Raw genomic sequence first — 17,595 nt, forward strand, 5'->3', positions numbered from 1 at the left:
GTTTTTGCAACGTCAGTTGTCGTGGGACTCGTTATCCTGTTACAGCATAGTTTGAAAATGCAAAGGATTCATATTCTAACCAGTCATTTCCTCTATATAGTACAATGGGGGAAGATAGGACACTTAAGCACATATTGCCAAATATTTTTAAAGTCAAAATAGATGGCGGCTTTTGGTTAATACCACGAATTAGTACTATCATTCCTTTATTAATTGACACCAATTTAATAAAATATAATAAAACACACGAGGAGTTATTTAACTCTCCGCACAACAAGTGAAATTTTACAAATTTGAAAACACACAGGATAAGATGGGACAGTTTGGAATCATTGTTAATTTTGATTATTAAGTGTATTTATAAATAGGAATATGCGTAAATAACAAAAAGAAATAATAAGGTTGTTATATGAAGCTATGAAACTAGTTTAATCGTTCGCACACGCAAACTAAAAAAATCATTGGCTTTACTATGACTTAGCGAGCATTCAAAAAATGGTACCTTACTATTTCGCATTTTTTTAACCTGTTCAAAGTATACTGTTTCTATTTTACATATTTTTGTAATATTTAAAAACAGTAATCAGCTTTGACGGGCGTTTTATAAAGTCGTGATAATACTGTCGAATAATTCTGTAACCTTATTTTCCTGATTATCATTAAATGGGGGTCCGGAAAAGAAAATTAAAAAAGAGTCTCGTCTGACAGTCCCATTTTCCCCCACCCTACTATATTTACTTTTTTTTAAAGCGGGGTTAGTGGGCAAAAATTGCTCAAACGCAGTAACACATAAAAGGTACCACTTCATCCAGCAGCACAAACAATCACTTAGTTAGTATATAAAGATACCGCCCATTTGCGCAAAAGGACCGCTTCATAACTGTAAGGTCCGCATCTAAAATAGTGAATATAATTTATACCTTTCAACCATCTCTTTGATTGAAAAAATAAATGGCAATTTAACATAGCTGGAATATGTGGTTATGTTGCACACGGAGACGTCCTGGTACCAGGGTGCCAAAACTGATTTTAAAAAACTGGAAGTACGGCCGTTATAAAGTTATTAAATGATATTAAATTTGATCTGGCATAAAATAGGCTCTATTGAAACTAAAGCGTAGGAAAATCGCGTTTATCAATTTGTTCTTTTCATTTAAAAACCTTATTCAAATAAAATCAAATTAAAACAGTTAGAAATGTAAAATATAAAAGTAAATAGATATTGCAACACAAACACGCGTTGCGAGTAATAGAACGTTCTATCACGTCGCCTGTACCAAATGTGACTGCAGAGAAGAGTCGATGACCAAACGGTAAGGCAAGGTTACAAGAAAAGGAGCCAACGTAGGTTCACCGAGTCGTGACGGTATAAATCACGGAAAACAATAGCGGGGACGAATTACGAACGAATAAACAACGTGGTTAAATTGAAAATAAATGAAACACCACAAAGCCCTTACCTATATGCGTAGTTGGCCTTATTTTATGGGATGGGGAGGAGATGGGACACCTTCAGCACATTATATCCAAATAGCCTGATCGTGTTTAAAGAACGGTCAATGGAAGTCGTGAAGATACGGTTTTATAATACTTTAAATGTTCTTTGTTTACTATTAAATAGAACGTAAAAACAAAACAATAAGGTGTCCCATCTTTCCCCACCCTACTGTTATGTTAAAAGTTGGGTTGATGGTTTTTAATACACAATCAAACAATGTGTCGTAGCTTGACTCTTATCTTCATGTGGCGATCCGTGTTACTCTAATGCGGGTTTCCCCCTTGAGAACAACTCTGGTTTCTGTTGTATGCGTTGTCATGGATATTGTTTACCGTCCCGTTGGTCCTGTAGGTAAATATTAGTTGCGAACACAAAAGCTAACCGAAAAACGACAGTCGTTAAAAACACGGGCGTTCTGTTTTATATACCTCGTGCCTGTTACCGAGATACCAAGAATGTAATTTTGTGGATAATTGTTTGTGGGATTTTTTTCTTTTTGTATATGGCTGACATTTTAGACAACCCATTAGTGACCACTGGGTCCACAACAAAATACGTACTTATATGGTAAGCTCGTGAGCAAATGTTTAAAGATATACAGACTCGTTTATATTCAATCAAATTGATCCGTAACCCTTCCGTTAGGTTTCATTTTCCGCAACTTTATAAATAAGAACGTCCAGTTTTAAAATACCCAGAGCGATTTATTTGCTTAATATAGCGGATGGAAGCGTTGGTTTGTATTATTAAAATAAGCGCTCGGGATATTTGATATATGAAGCCACCACGTATGTATAATGCATGCACTTACATAAATGTATTAGTTATACCGTTATCGTTATGTAAATGTGATAATGATGTCATATCTGTTTTAATGTTTCAGCCGAAGGTCCAACAAGAGAACTGGGGAAAGCCCCTGTACTGATCCAAAGTACGTTTTTTATATAGAGGATGGTGAAGATGTGGCACCTTTTTATTATACTTTCATGACTCATTTGGGAGTAAACAAATGTCTTTTTAAAAATCATATCACTATATCCTAAGGACTCCCATAGACTGTTCTTAATTATTGAAAACACGATCAGGATATTTGGATATTATGTGCTCCTACTATATTATGAATTTTCAAAACGATATCGTCAAATACTTTAATTAACTGTATCATGTTTAATTGTTACTTACATGCTGGACGTTAATGAATTAATGTAAATATTGATCAATTATTTAATAAAACGAATATATCACGACAAAAAAGTGAAAGTCTTCTGGCGTAGCAGGTGGAACGCTATCCTCCGTCTTGTATGATCTAAATCTAATTGTTCATTTGGAATATCCAGCCTCGATTATAAGAATGACTTGGCCAGTATAATTTAAATCTGTTCGGTTGAACATATGACTCGACAGTTGTATCTTAATTGTTGATTCGTATTTGACGTTACATAGATTGCAGCAGTGGGCATGACTACTTATTCAGTGTACTCAGAATAAACGTAGCTCACTTTCTCCTCGCGTGGCCGGAAAACGACAGTATAGTTATAACACGTGTGTTGATACACCTTGTGCCAGCGAGTTATACCAAGTTTGTTACTTCGTGTGAGATTATTGTTTTTATTTTGTTGTGTGCTGGCTGATAAGTTTTTGCCGTAATAAAATTGGCGGATTCAAGTTAAAAACAATGGAACTGTTTACAGTTAAAAATAAAATAAACTACAATATGATAAACAAAAAATACACAAATTTTACGCATTTAAGATACCTAATACAAACATATATACAAATATATATTGTATGGTCGGTTGGGGAAAGACGGGACACCTTTAGCACATATTATCCAAATTTCCTTACCGTGTTTTAAACAATTAATAGCGGCCCATGAGAGTCGTGAGGTTACGGTTTTATAATTCTTTTTAATGTTTTTGTTTAATACCAAATGGGACAAGAAAATTAAATGAAAAGGTGTACCATCTTTCCCCATACTGCTATATATTTTGTAGAAATTATCTTTACGTACACCAGTTACGCTACCAGCAAGTATACTATAGTTTTGGGCTACATAATTTATACATTGGCATTACAATACAAGTCGTTTGTCTGTCCTCTGAAAATGTCATTCTTAAAAAATAGGTTTAGACCTTTAGCTCTCACAACGTTCTTGTTGCTGTTGGTATCTTGGCTGAAACAACAAAGTAAATGAGAAGTCAAGATTATCTGAACGCTGAGTATGGGGGCCCAACCTGGTCAAATTACAACACGAAAAAAAGCACTGATGCAATAAGTTGTATTATAATGCGATTTATTCGTGTTGTATTTTTACCAGGCTGGGCCCCCATATAGCTGAGAAATCTAAAACCTCAGAGTGTCCTCATTTATGCAAACTCTGGAGGGACTCTATGTATATTTGCTGTATAGGTGTAGCGTCCGCTTATTTTATTTGAAGTAAATGTAAATGTGTTTTTAACTGTAAGCGTGTTTAAACAACTGTTGTTTTGTCGCTATATCCTGTCTTTTCGTTTAAAATATTTCTAAATCTTTGCTACCGCAGCCATTATTATTATATATTTTGTGGCTGTAGCAAAGTATATCTATATGTGGTGCACATGTGCTTGGAGTCCGCGTGTATCATTTATCTATAGCCTACACAAATCGCTCTAATAAAAAGTGCGTTAATTGTGGACTAGCCAATAAAATATGAATGTAATGAATGAATGTAACTTGCTTTATTCTCGTGTGGCCGGAAAACGACAGTCGTTACCACACGGTTGTTCTGTTTCATACACCTCGTGCCAGCTTACGAGTTACTATGTATATTACTTTGTGGGTGATTAGTTTATTTTAGACTTTTTCAATTTTCATATATGGCTGATAATTTTAGTGACCAGCCATTATAGCAACCACTGAGTTACTTGCCCTATGAAACTAATGAATAGAAAATCGGTTTTGTTTATAAAACAACAAAGACTTCTGAAAAGCTTACGTCTTCTAATGGTTGCCATTGAACAGTGATGTTTTCAATGTCAATCCCGCCATCGATTTCAAAAAAAGATATGCGGTAGAGCGGCACCTTGTATGTGAAGTCGCAGAAGTGAACATCGTTCACATACACCTGTCATCCGATATAAACATTAGGAAAGTTATAAGAGAAACCTATTTTGATATGGGTATATAGTATAGAGTTGGGGAAAGTGGGACACCTTTTTATTCTATTTTCTCGTCCTGTTATTTCCTCGTTTTAATTAACAAGACCTTCGTGATTACCCATTGTAGAATTCTTACCGAGAACTTATCGTTATGACAAACACAGCGTATGGTGAACAGCTCTCTCTGTCTGAACGGAAAGTAAGATGAAATGACTTCAGGATTAGGATTCCAAACTTTATTGATCATAAAATTACGAACAACTCTTTGAGTTCCAAAATCGGGAAAGAATCGGAAAGCATAATCGTTTGTCGGATCCGGACCACAGTGGTAGTTAAACCCAAACCTGAAACACAGTAAAGTTATAGCAACTATGTATGATACGTTTCATTTCTGAGTGCAGTTTAAGTTTAAAGCAATTTAAAACCATAGAAAGCAAAAACATCGTAAATATTCGAACAAAAATTACATGTGAGCAGTGGCTCGTCCAATTATGGTTATTTCATATCCTGAAGTGAGACGGCGTTCCAACGGTAAAGTAAACATTGATTTCTGTTTAAAGTAAGCGATTAAATGGTCGGTTAAGGTGGTCAAGGGTAAATGATACTTACCGGGTTGTGGAATGTAACGAAACGTTCCTGGATGTTCTGTAAGGTATAACATGTATTTTACTGTTAGTTTGGTCCATGCAGCGAAAGGATTTCCCATTTGATGACAGACAAAAACAAACGTTATTGGACAGTATATTCTCACACTCCAAACAAGTGGGCGACAAAGACGATTACTGTTGTTAAGTATTAAAGTCCGGTGTCAAATAAAGGTATGATAGTATACGGTACTAATTGGTGGTTTTACCCCAAAACTGTCACATATTTTGAGTTTGGAAATGTTTAGCAATATGTGATTAAAACAGACATATACGATCAAACGTATGTTCAAATTTATTCAAACATATCCAACCCTGTCGCTTCCCACGTATCCAAACTCCACTGAATCCACATCGACCTGACCATCTATGTTTAAGTGTGTGATACGGTGAAGGTCGTAGCGGTGCTTGAACTTAGTGAAACTTTCCCCGTTTACCTTGACCTAAGAAAGAGTAATATTAATTTTCTATGTTTTTTTTTCTGTGTTGAGGCAATTAATATTATTGCGCGCCCACAAAGCGGTATCTGAAGTTCTTGGTGAGTTTCGAGATTAGTGCTTTATAGACCGAACTAAATGTGGTGTCAAGTTTGGTAAGTTTTACCTTGAACGTATCGGCCAAACACGTAATCTCAACTTGAAAGTGTTTGTATTTTTCAAATGGAAAGTAAGGAGTCGAGTCTTCATGATCTGAACGCCACGCCATGTTTGTTCTCGCGTTTCGCGCAACTTGTCGCTTGACAAACCTTGGGTTGAAGTGAAATGCGATGTCATCTTGCTCTGCTGGCCCAACTTTGAAATTAATGCTAAATCTGAAACAAGGTGATAATGAATAAAGAAATGTTTGAAATAATGTTCTGTGTTGGTGGAGTTTCATAAACAATCCACAAGCTTAATGTGATTTATCAATTTCCGTTCGTTCCACCCGCACATTGAAGATCCTGCTTCCTGACGCTATTAAACCATTGTTGGCTCTACACATCAATACACTATGGTTAAATTATATACACAACCACGGTAGATTCAACCTCGTAAGTACCACAATAAATAAGCTGACTCCAATAACTGAAAAACAAAACCTACCCTTCGCTAGACGGTTTAGGTTTCCCACTAACAATCCATCGCATACCAGGTCGTGGGACGAAATCCAGCAGTTGGACAAGTGGAATAGCCTGTAAATTAAAACCATGCAGTAAAAGCATACCATAACCCATGGTAAGCGTTTTTCGTGTTAAATATTTTTAGTGTTGTATGCCATGTCCTACTGAGTGTATTAATACCATAAATGTGTGGCGGTTTACCGTTAAATTAATTCAACATAAAGTGATGCTAACTTCCTTTTCTTTGTTGTATTAATTAACCTGATCTTCGCTACTTTGTCCGAAGAGATAATATGATTCGTATTTAGTAAATTCAACCATTACTCAGTCAACAAGCCAAACTACAAACAAAAGTTTACATCTTTTTCATGCATACTTACCGGGCGGTTTAATAATTGTTGTGTTCGAAACATTGTAGGTATACAGCAGTTACTTGGTGTTAGGTAAACGACCTCACTAAACTACAATACAAATATTTATTGCAAAAGACTGCTGTGACTTTATAAAACACTCTTGTCCGCTTTTGTACAACGAATGAAGCAGACGAAACACACGTCAACGTTCAACAGCGAGTCTACTGAAATAAAAGAACAACGCAGTATCGAATTTCAAAACATGACGACTCCATCCTTTTGCATTCCGAAATACCACAACGGTTTGAGCACCAGGGGTTTCTGAACACAAGCCATACATTGTTGAATTGAACAGCAAGCCATACATTGTTGAATTGAATTATATTGTTGTCACAAAACAGTCGAATCAGACTGATCTCATTGTCCTGCCAAAAATGGAACTGTGCGTTGCCTATTTAAGTTTATTAAAAACCAAGTTAAGCGTGGGCTTTTGACACAATAAATATGTTAGCTAGCCATATACGACACGCGCTTATAAAGATATGCTTTTCAGTTATATAAATGCATGCCTAGTTATAAATTACTTGCTTATCACGCGGTGTTAGCTGCAAATACTCGTATGCTGATGCCTATAGTTTAAAACACTGCTTTAGATTCCATCAACAGTATTATATCCTCGCATGAAGAGTCGTAGAAACACCGAGTAGTCCAACTGCCGCCATCTTGTTTTTTAAATGGAGCAAAAGCGGTGACTTTTGCAATGTATTTAAACGAACTTGTTCATTTTGCAATTTCCTTTATGGAAAGGCGTAAAATAGCTCTTATTTACCTTATCGAACATTCTTTGCGAAAAATGTATAAAATTACCTGTATTAAATGACTAAAATGTCACAAATTCACCACTGATGGGCCGGTAGGCTGGGTTTTCCTCATAAACGAAATATTGCATTGTGACGTCACAGTGCCCGCTAGTAACGTTTTTCACAACTTTGAAATCTGATTTTTTAAACGTTTATAACTTTTAAATCAAAGCAATTTTTACAAACTAGCTGTTAATTTAGCATCAGTAGACATAAAACTTTGTTCTTACGCAAAAAAATGCGCAACAATGAAAACCGTGGGCCGGGCTCTTTAGATTTCTATGTTAAACATGTGAAAGGTTTCAGGTTTGGTAATGGCCTTATCATAAACTTTGTAAAAAAGAATTGTAAAGTGTCGACTGGCGAGTACTTTTATGATGGAAAGCGGGGACAGGCAAAATAACAAAATAGGGATCATTGGGGGATCCGGGTTAGAATCAATTGAACTCTTCACAGTTAAAGATAAAGTGAACTGCAACACACCGTATGGTAAGCCAAGCAGTTCGCTTATAAATGGGACACTGAATGGTATAGAATGTGTTCTGTTATCGAGACATGGGGATTCACACGATATCATGCCGACTGATGTCAATTATAGGTTTGTAGTTTAATGGTGTCACTTAATATTATAATGTGTAAAATTAATCCATTGAATCTATAGGGCTAATTTGTACGCATTGAAAGAAGCGGGTTGTTCTATTATCTTAGCAACTACAGCGTGTGGATCTTTACAGGAAGAACTAAAACCAACAGATTTTGTTGTAATTGATCAGTTTATTGACCGTACAACAAAACGTCATTCCACTTTTTATGATGGACAAAATGTTCAAATGAAAGGTGTTTGTCATATTCCAATGCGAAACCCATTTTGTGAAAAGTTGCAAAATGTGCTGCTATCAGCATGTAATGTAAATAATGTTAGTTGTCACTCTAAGGGTACTATGGTAACTATTGAAGGGCCACGGTTTTCCACATATGCTGAAAGTAATTTATTCCGTAAATGGGGTGGCTCTCTTATTAATATGACAACTGTACCTGAAGTAGTGTTAGCAAATGAACTGGGTATGTTGTATGCTGCCTTGGCCATGGTGACCGATTATGATTGTTGGAAAGAGGACCATGCTTCAGTAAACGTGGAAAATGTTATGAAAACCATGAAAGTTAATCGAGGCAATGCTTTAAAAGTTCTTGTTTCAGCCGTTGAGATTATTTCAAAACAAAACTTGCAACCTGATATTCAACTTGCTGAAAAAAATGCCAAAAACTCTGTTATGTTGTAAAGAAAACTGCCGAAAACTTCGTTATGTTTTAAAAAAATGCCTAAAGCTCCTATGTTGTAAAAGAACACCAGTGCAACAATCTTCACTTTTTAACAGTGTATTTTATAACTGCCGAAAATTTTGTTATGTTATAAAAAACTGCCCAAAGCTCCGTTATGTTGTAAAAGAACATCAGAGAAACAATCTTCACTTTTTAACAGTGTATTTCATAAACCATTGCATCATTGGTACATTTAATAAACTTATAATATTAGAATTCATCAGCAGTTATTATGAAAGGTAGTTTGAAAAGGCAACACAGAATATATCAATTACGGAAGTAGAATAACACATGAAGTTATTTTTGTCGAAGGTGTAGCTGTTATAAACAAATACAGTTTAACAAAGTTTACCCAATTTCATAGCTTAAAAAATTAGAAATGCACAACACATCAAAATGTAATTTGATTGACATAATATAAAGTTTGCAACAACCACATAACTGGCACTGCAAAATACTGGAAACCAGTTAATTCTTTTAATACTCTGAATAGCACAGTTCAAATACACTACTACTATACTTTTAATATGATTTTTTTAATTATCTGAAAATACTGTTTCAAAAGTACAAAAATTATTAAAAAATCTAAACAAGCACACCTGAAAGTGTTGCATATGAATTACATTGGCACGAAAACAAATAATAAACTGCTGTGTGGAAGACTTCACCTAAAGCAACCATCGCTGTGTAATAGCACTCAATTTCAAGTTCACATTACTTATCTATGTAGTTAGAATTTTTCCACACATTTCTGAATTTCCTTGATGTAATGGAAGTGTTATACCTTGTACATTAGTTTGTTGTCTTCTCATGGCAAGCAACTTTTTCTCAGATCCTCGAACTTTTTCGAATTTTCTCAGTGTTTCACTAATAATAGGGAACGGATTCTGATAAAGTGCTTATGAAACTGAACACGTGTTAAGATTCAAAAGTTTTGTTGCCATTGAATTTGGTTAGATAGCTACTAACGGCATATAAAGTACTTTGGTTGGTATGTTAGGACTCAAATAAATGCCAGAAAAGCTGTTTTAAAAAAACAATTAAAATATGCTTGGCATTTTAGTATTAAATTATTATATTTGTTTACACCAAAAATGTTTGAGAAGCATTGCCTTACCTGGTCACCCCTATTACAATTTAAAAACATTTTAATAACTTACACAAATGTTAATGAAGGGTACGAGAGTCTCATGCAAGACTTTGGTGGCAAGCTTGAGAAGTCAGTGAAAACTGAGAACTCCAACGCACTTTGTGTGTCAAGTGCATTACGTACAGATGCACGAATCATGGGCGATTCTAATGTCAACCTGCATTGCACTGATAATGCACCTCTGTAAAATAAATAAACATAATCAGACAATTCCAAGCTGATTAAAAACGAGTAAGAGTTATGAGCGCCTAACATGGGCATATAAGGTATGCACCCCTGAAAATAAATCAGACTACACATGAGTACCCAGTCAAGTTCTCAAATGATTTCATAGCCTATTTTAAAGACTTCTCTTGACAATACTTTAAAACCTCTTAATTTTCTTTTCACAAAGGCAGGTTAAAGCATACAACAAGTTTTTTTATCTCTTGTTTTGTATTAAAAATGTAACATACCCACAGTATAAGAACTCCTGAATTAGTAAAGAAAATATCAGTTTAAATTGTTCTTATATTATACTGACCCATTAGTAGTAACAATCTCCACGTTCCGATTCCACAACGAGAAGGTTATCTCTGCAGTTATCTTGGTAGATATGGCACCCATCACTTCTGCTTTAACTCGTAGACCAGATGAAAGTAAAACATGCTAAAAAGTTAAGATATTTTTTACCTTGACAGCTCTAGAAATAAAACATGCTAAAATTGTCAAGTCTTGAAATTCAGGAAACTTTAAAACTAAAGCTTCTATAAAGTAAAAGGTAGAAGCTTTTTTAGCTTTCCCATTCAGGTTGCTGTTAACTTATATAGACCCAGAAAAAGTCATATACCGTTTTAATGTCATCAATCTCACTGTTTCTAAATATTAACACCTAAATCAAATACAGGCTGTATTAGAATTACATTATATTAGGAGCACTAGTTCGCATACTATCATAAACACACCTAAATTATCAGACATCAAAAATCCAAAGTAAGCTGTATTAGAAGGACATTACATTAGCAGCTACAGTTTGCATAATACACACTATTATAAACACACAGGGTACACACCTGTAAATAATCAGTGAGCATCAACATTGCTTCAACACCAGTAGGATCACCCGAGCTACCCGACCATATAAGGGACATCATGTTGCTGTAACCACGGAAGAAGGTCAAAGGTCGTAACTTGACCCCCATCATGGACGACGCCATGCCAACCATCGAGTCGAGCTCTTCCTCGCCCTCGTCTGGTGTACTTCCCGTTAAACCTTCTAATCCTTGTGCTACGATACCAAGCTGTGAATGGAATTGTGTGTTATTTATTATAATACGGTTGTTTTGTTTTATATACCTCATGACCGCTTACGAGTTACCACTAATGTAACTTAGTGGGTCATTTTTTTATTTTTTATGTGTATGGCAGTGGGAGAACAAATGTAACTTGCTTTATTCTTGCGTGGTGGAAAAAGGACAGTCATTATAAAATGGGTGTTCTGTTTTTACCAATAAGTACTAGGAACTTTACCACATACTAGGTTGGGTTTGGGTTATATAAATAAAAAGTGCAAGATTACCTTGCGCAAAAACGCACGCATCCACAATGATGGCAGCCTAAGTTTTAAATGTAACTCGCTTTTTAAACACATGTCTGGAAACTTTACCATATAGGTTAGGTATATAAATAAAAACAAAATCAAGATTACTTGTGTCAGAGATATAGATGAGTTCTGACTATGTAAGCTGAAGTCAACAGCTGTCCTTCTCATCATACCAGCATTACTATATTCCATAAACAAAGCATATGTACCAGAGGAGTCAGAAAATCTGTACAGAATATATAAATATTCTATTAGAAGTTTAACTTGATAATACTTAAACATAATTAGCTGGTTTGTCTGCCAGGTATAGCGACCACACTTATTTTCTTCCAATTAAATGTAAATATGTTTTTAACTGTAAGTGTGTTTTGCCAACTGTTGTTTTGTCGCTATATCATGTCTTTTCGTTTAAAATATTATTTATTTTCACTACCGTAATTGAAGATACAAACAAAGTTATTATTATTATTTATCAGTGTAATGTAGTTTATGTATATAACTTTAAAAAAATGGTAATTTTTAATTCGTGTTACAATACTTTTATGCCTATAGTATTTTATTTTAATATAAAAAATAGAAAAAGGGAAAAATGTAAAAAGATAATTTAAGACAAGAAATATGAAAAATGGCGTGCTAATGCACAGCATAAAATTTAGGCTACAATAACAACACAAGTTATTTAAATTACCTGTGCAAATAACCTGTGAAAGCAGATGCCATTCCTGATTGTGCTAAGGTCCAGTAGTTTGAATATTTTGAATTTGTCATAACTTTAACAAGAACATCTCTGTAGGCAGAATGAATGATTAAATTTAAGTGTTGAAAATGGATACTATCAAATTAAAACACAAGCGGACATATAAATTTAATAAATTTAAAGTAAAAAAACGAAAGTTTTAAATGAAAAAGTAGTTATAAAAAGTACATTATAAAATTTAAAATTAAAAAAATGTAAATAAATTTAAAATATTAAATTCAATTAATGCCTCAAAAAAATACAATATAAAACATAAAAGTAGTTTCAACACACCTGGACGGATGGCCAGTTTTAATAAGATCATTTATCCTTGCAAGAATAAAATTTGCAAGTTCACGTGATTTTAAATATGATAAAGACATGATTATGTTTTGAACTTCGCGCTCTGATGGGTTCGCCACTAATATAAGATTAGCTGCAGCCGAACGAACTGTGCTCTCATATTTTAACTTGTTTTGGTGAAAAATTCGACCCATTGCCTTTTTCACCTGAAAAAGCAACACCATTAAACTGTTTTTTTATGAAAAGCACCTCTATTTTTTTAAGTAATGCTGAATGAATGTAATTTACTTTATTCTCGCGTGACTGGAAAATGATCGTCGTTAAAACAAGAGTGTTCTGTTTCATACACCTTATGACAGCTTACGAGTTACCATGTACGTTAATATTTTATTTTTTTATGTATGGCTGTAATTTGGACAACCCATTAGTGATCATTGGGTTGGAGCAATTGCTGTTAAGTGTTTTGCCCAAAAACACATCGGCCCATAATGGTAGCAACGTCAAGCCTTGAACCCATTACCTCTAGATAAGAGGCAGGCATGCCAAACAACTGTGCCACAACACAACAACATATTTAAACATACCTTGTTATCAAGATGCTGTACATCATAAATATTCAATGTAGATATTGCTAGATGGTGGACCAGTGGAAATTCACTGAACTCGGCAAATTTTAACAAGTGTTCTATAAATTCTGGTTGTCCAGAGTTTCTAACAAACTGTATGTACATCGTTTCTTCATCTTCAGTTTTTGCTTCTTTTAAGCCTCGTTTAATTAAATTTCGAATTTCCTGAGCTACCTGTATGTAACGTGATGTTAAACATATTTTTTGTGGGTTAAATATTTTGCGATGCTTATTTTTAGAGTATTAATAGATTTGAGAATATTAATACCTACGATACACCCTTCCAAAACTGCCATTATTCATGGATTTCCACATACTTTTACTACGTTTTTGTTTAGGGAAGCAGTTTTTTTAAACTTTAAAATGGTATCCAGGAAAATTAAAGTATAAGATTGCAGCTTTCTGAGTTGCACCATTCAAGTTACATATGAAGGATTTCCCTATAATCGGATGCAAAATAAGTTTTGCAAAAGAGACACCTATTTATTTAAGATGTGGGCATAATGCGGATATTTTAGTTAAGAGAGTACGAGGCCTGCAGGCTAATATTATGGGACAAATCACTTATAAAAGCATGAGCTTACCTTAGACTCGCAGTTTTCAGCTTTAGTATTACAGAATTTATTCAAAACAGCTCCCAGTGTAAGTCCCACAGTTTCTCGAACTTTGTCGCTTCCAATCTTTTGTTTGAACACAGCCTGCCATAAAACACCATGTATAAAAATGAGTTGAGTCATATAATTTGACAGCACTTACTGTCAGTTCAATTAAAGCAGCTTCAGATGGATGAGATGAAAATGCTATGCCGGTTAATGCACGTTCAATATATCCTGTGTTTTCAGTTGAGGCAAAATCTAATTCTTTCATTAAAACTGAGAGAGCAGCTCTTGTCTGTGCAGCAGCTAATACATCAATAAGTGTGAATCTAAATGTGAAAAAATGTAATAAATAAACACTTAATTAATAATAAAAATACAATGTTAAAATGACAGTTTCTATAACAAACACTACGGCAATTTTGTTTTGTTTAAATTTTTGTGTTAGTAAATTAAAGCAGTGCTCACTGTTTTAGTAGAAAATTGGCTCAAAAACACCAAACAAATTCAAAATTAGAATTTTTAAATTTGATTTTAGGTATATTGTGTTGAATTATCAATATATATGGTAGGTCAACAAAATTCAAAAAAAATATTTGGTAAAAAAAACTTACTTAATATCCTCATTAGTTTTAAGTTTCATTAGTTTTGATAAAGTTTTTTGATCAGCTTGTCTGGCAGCCCGTACAGCAGTTATATACGCTTGTACTGAACTCGTATTCGCCATGTTTTCCTTGGTAAGATCATCGTGAAACTGGTCCACAACTTCTATTATCTAAAATATATTTTTAAAAAATTAAACAGCTATAGTTAACGGAGCAGAGAACATATAAAAAAACAACAGTTGTTAAAACATGCTTACAGTTTAAATATTTACATTTAGTTGGAAGAAAATTAAGTGTCATTAATACGATAAAAAATAATATTTTGTATTTTTAGCATGTAATATGTACAATTATAAAAACAGCATTAACGAAATAAAAAATGGCTTTAATCACTCACATTCAGACAACCTTCTGCACAATCTCTTACGTCTCTCTCAGATACGATTGAATGTTTAACATATTTTGCTCCGTCCTTTTTCTGTTCTGTTTCATATTTTAAAAGTAAAACATATAAACTTTGTTTTTTCTAATATATATTAGGGTGTGTAGGATAGGACACCTTCAGCACATAACATCCAAATATCCTGATTGAGTTTTAAACAACTAACAACGGTCTATGGGAGTGGTCTAATAAGTGGCCCAAATTATCAGCCACACATAAAAAAGAAAAAATTCCCCAACAAAGTAAGTAGTAACATACATGGTAACTTGTAAGCTGACACATGGTGTATGAACACCCGTGTTATAATGACTGTTGTTTTTCGGCCACGCGAGGGTAGAGCAAGTTATATTCCTTCATGCATTTATACATATATTTACAAGTTAACTACAAATATGAATGATTAGGCCAACGAACCTGTTGCAAACTTTTTCAAAGCTTCTTCTTTTGTTTTTGAAACTTTTGCGGTTTGTTGCGAATAATCAAGTAGGCCAAGCTTTTGTCTGGTGAAGAAAATTAATAAGATAATCATGCAGTTCATATTATTATGTTTGTCCTCAAAGAAAATGTCATAGTATGCATTATGTTTTAGCTTCATACACCTTGTGTGTTATGCATTTACAAGTTACTAAGTGTGCAACTTGTGGATAAATGTTTAATTATTTTTGTTCGTATCCCATTTTTTGCAATTTAGCCATTAGTGACCAGTGACCACTATGTTAAAGTAAAAATTTAAAACAGCTTCCTCCGAACATAAACACCAAAAAATTGGGACAATGGTGGCAGCATCAAGCTTTGAACCTGAAGTTTTATGATGACAGAGTAATCACCCTACTGTGCTACATCATAATAATATTCACAATAAATCCTCATACCTTCCAACTATATACAAACTGATGTCTTGCTTGACATTAACGCGAACAGAATGCGATTCCATAGCAACAGCGAATAGAATGTGGCTTAAATCACCAGATAAAGTATATATTGCACGACTTGTAGCAGCACTTGTAACTCCCAGTGCCTACAAAGCAGATTATTATAACTTAGAGTTATTTATAAATGAATATAATATTATATAATAATATTAGTATTTTTAAGTGTAACCATCGTTTAACCATTATCTGTTGATCTGCACATTATCAAAAAACACCCATTTAAATACATTTTTTCTGTTGGGGCTAAAAATATTATGGTGGTACATATAGTATGATAAATAGGTTACATGAACAACTGCATGTTAAAGGAAATACCCAAAATGTCAAAGCCCAAAAGTCAATGTTTAAAATGTATGTTTTAATTATTATAAAAGCAATCTCCAAATAGTCCTGACTCTTGATAAAATTATGTGCATTCACATTTTTCACTGATATTTTGCCAAATAAACCAGATTTGGTAAGACTTTTTAGGACAGAGCCCTGAAAATCGGTTGATATTAAATATATTATGCCTGGTAGCAAGTAGCAACATAATACCTTGTTCATACTTGTATACCTTTCTTCTTTATTTACACAAGATGAAACATCTTTAATTTTTTGCACCTCAGTTCCATCAGTAACATAAGATACAAGACAACTTCCGGATGGATCATCCTGTGTTTAATGTAATGAATGGTGATGTAAAGACATAATGGGAACTGAAAAGCTAAAGCTGAGGTAATTTATAGTTTTTTTAATGTAAAACACATATTGTTTTTGTCTTAAACTTAGTCAAGCCATCGTAGTATTTCTGATGTGGTCACATGGAACATTATAAGTTCTGAGCACCAGATTTAACAATACAAATTTGATTTTAAAAAAATGGATTGTGTGGTTTTTTTTGAAAAGGCCCAATAAATTTCACGGCAGCTACAAAGTTGCTCTCATTTTAGTAAGGTCGGCTTTTAACTGATCTTACGTGAAAGTTGCAGTCAAATATAGGAAAAATAACATAAAATCTTACCTCTTTTCTTTGACCAGTGTGTGTTTGGAGTTGCAACAAACCAAGCATTCCACGTTTGACATTAAGTGATGTCACAGTTTCAGCACTGTTCACATACAACTCGGAAATCTATAAAATTAGAATAGAAACATTAAAATAGATAATCTCATTGCAAACAAAACTAAAATCAAATATAACTCTTCTGGCACATTTAGTTTCGGTTCGTTTGAACTTTGGACGTTCTATTCAGGCCATGTTGATTAAGGTACATAAAGGGCAATAGTCAAAGTATATATACAGAAGCTTTAAATAATAAGCAAAATAGACACAAATGTAACAGTACAAAACAGAAATTTGAAAACAATACAATAGTGTAGCTACCTGTCCATTTGTCCACCGGAATATTAGAGGTTTACTGATACTTCTTAAAGCTTTGCTTCTACGTGTTGAATAAAAACTGTTATCTTTCTTTCTTCTGTCACTAACGTTGAATATTTCCGCTTCTTCAAACTAGTTAAAAGTAAACATGATAATACATTGATGATGCTTTGTTTATCTTCACATGGCAGAAGAACTTAAAGGTTTATAACACAGTTGTTCTGATGTATGTGTACACCATACACCGGCGCCGTGGCATAGTGGTTAGCGCGCCTGCCTGTAACCAAGAGGTAATGGGTTCAAGGCTCGACGCTGCTACCATTGTGGGCGTATGTGTCCTTGGGCAAGACAC

General features: G+C 34.1%; 5 protein-coding genes across 5 annotated transcripts in view; 2 read left to right on the forward strand and 3 right to left on the reverse strand.

Annotated features, from left to right (window-relative positions):
- LOC100175252 overlaps positions 1-1,178 on the reverse strand; it is a 21,562-nt gene extending 20,384 nt beyond the window's left edge. Inside the window, exon 1 of the mRNA XM_026834806.1 lies at positions 1,162-1,178. The gene's annotated coding sequence lies outside the window, so the exon portion shown is untranslated. The remainder of the gene's footprint in view (positions 1-1,161) is intronic.
- The window catches only part of LOC100179871 (galectin-6), a 7,572-nt gene extending 4,820 nt beyond the window's left edge, over positions 1-2,752 (forward strand). Inside the window, exon 9 of the mRNA XM_002131537.4 lies at positions 2,382-2,752. Within this exon, the coding sequence (XP_002131573.1) occupies positions 2,382-2,423 (42 nt within the window). The 3' untranslated portion in view covers positions 2,424-2,752. The remainder of the gene's footprint in view (positions 1-2,381) is intronic.
- Positions 2,753-3,092: 340 nt separating this feature from the next.
- LOC100185437 (galectin-6-like) lies at positions 3,093-6,959 on the reverse strand. Its single transcript, XM_002125233.5, has 9 exons — positions 6,759-6,959; positions 6,362-6,450; positions 5,883-6,090; positions 5,594-5,722; positions 5,245-5,280; positions 5,103-5,185; positions 4,772-4,979; positions 4,473-4,601; positions 3,093-3,671 (listed from the first exon to the last, which is right to left on the reverse strand). Exons 1-9 carry the CDS (start codon positions 6,789-6,791, stop codon positions 3,633-3,635), a joined length of 954 nt encoding a protein of 317 aa, XP_002125269.1. The 5' UTR covers positions 6,792-6,959; the 3' UTR covers positions 3,093-3,632.
- A 918-nt stretch (positions 6,960-7,877) lies between these two features.
- Positions 7,878-9,125, forward strand: LOC100177521 (S-methyl-5'-thioadenosine phosphorylase-like). Its single transcript, XM_026834807.1, has 3 exons — positions 7,878-8,189; positions 8,253-8,867; positions 8,940-9,125. The coding sequence occupies exons 1-3, from the start codon at positions 7,966-7,968 to the stop codon at positions 8,962-8,964; spliced, it is 864 nt and encodes a 287-aa protein (XP_026690608.1). The 5' UTR covers positions 7,878-7,965; the 3' UTR covers positions 8,965-9,125.
- The window catches only part of LOC100183073 (microsomal triglyceride transfer protein large subunit-like), a 9,995-nt gene continuing 1,275 nt past the window's right edge, over positions 8,876-17,595 (reverse strand). Inside the window, exons 4-20 of the mRNA XM_002131634.5 lie at positions 17,247-17,375; positions 16,887-16,994; positions 16,421-16,537; positions 15,824-15,969; positions 15,366-15,451; positions 14,907-14,992; positions 14,519-14,679; positions 14,065-14,233; positions 13,893-14,006; positions 13,267-13,482; positions 12,674-12,888; positions 12,332-12,430; positions 11,749-11,869; positions 11,114-11,341; positions 10,585-10,709; positions 10,072-10,242; positions 8,876-9,778 (exon numbers count right to left, since the gene is read on the reverse strand). Coding sequence (XP_002131670.3) covers positions 9,634-9,778; positions 10,072-10,242; positions 10,585-10,709; positions 11,114-11,341; positions 11,749-11,869; positions 12,332-12,430; positions 12,674-12,888; positions 13,267-13,482; positions 13,893-14,006; positions 14,065-14,233; positions 14,519-14,679; positions 14,907-14,992; positions 15,366-15,451; positions 15,824-15,969; positions 16,421-16,537; positions 16,887-16,994; positions 17,247-17,375 — 2,436 coding nt within the window. The 3' untranslated portion in view covers positions 8,876-9,633. The remainder of the gene's footprint in view (positions 9,779-10,071; positions 10,243-10,584; positions 10,710-11,113; positions 11,342-11,748; positions 11,870-12,331; positions 12,431-12,673; positions 12,889-13,266; positions 13,483-13,892; positions 14,007-14,064; positions 14,234-14,518; positions 14,680-14,906; positions 14,993-15,365; positions 15,452-15,823; positions 15,970-16,420; positions 16,538-16,886; positions 16,995-17,246; positions 17,376-17,595) is intronic.

Source organism: Ciona intestinalis, chromosome 6 (assembly GCF_000224145.3).
Source record: "Ciona intestinalis chromosome 6, KH, whole genome shotgun sequence".
Taxonomy (NCBI): Eukaryota; Metazoa; Chordata; class Ascidiacea; order Phlebobranchia; family Cionidae; genus Ciona; species Ciona intestinalis.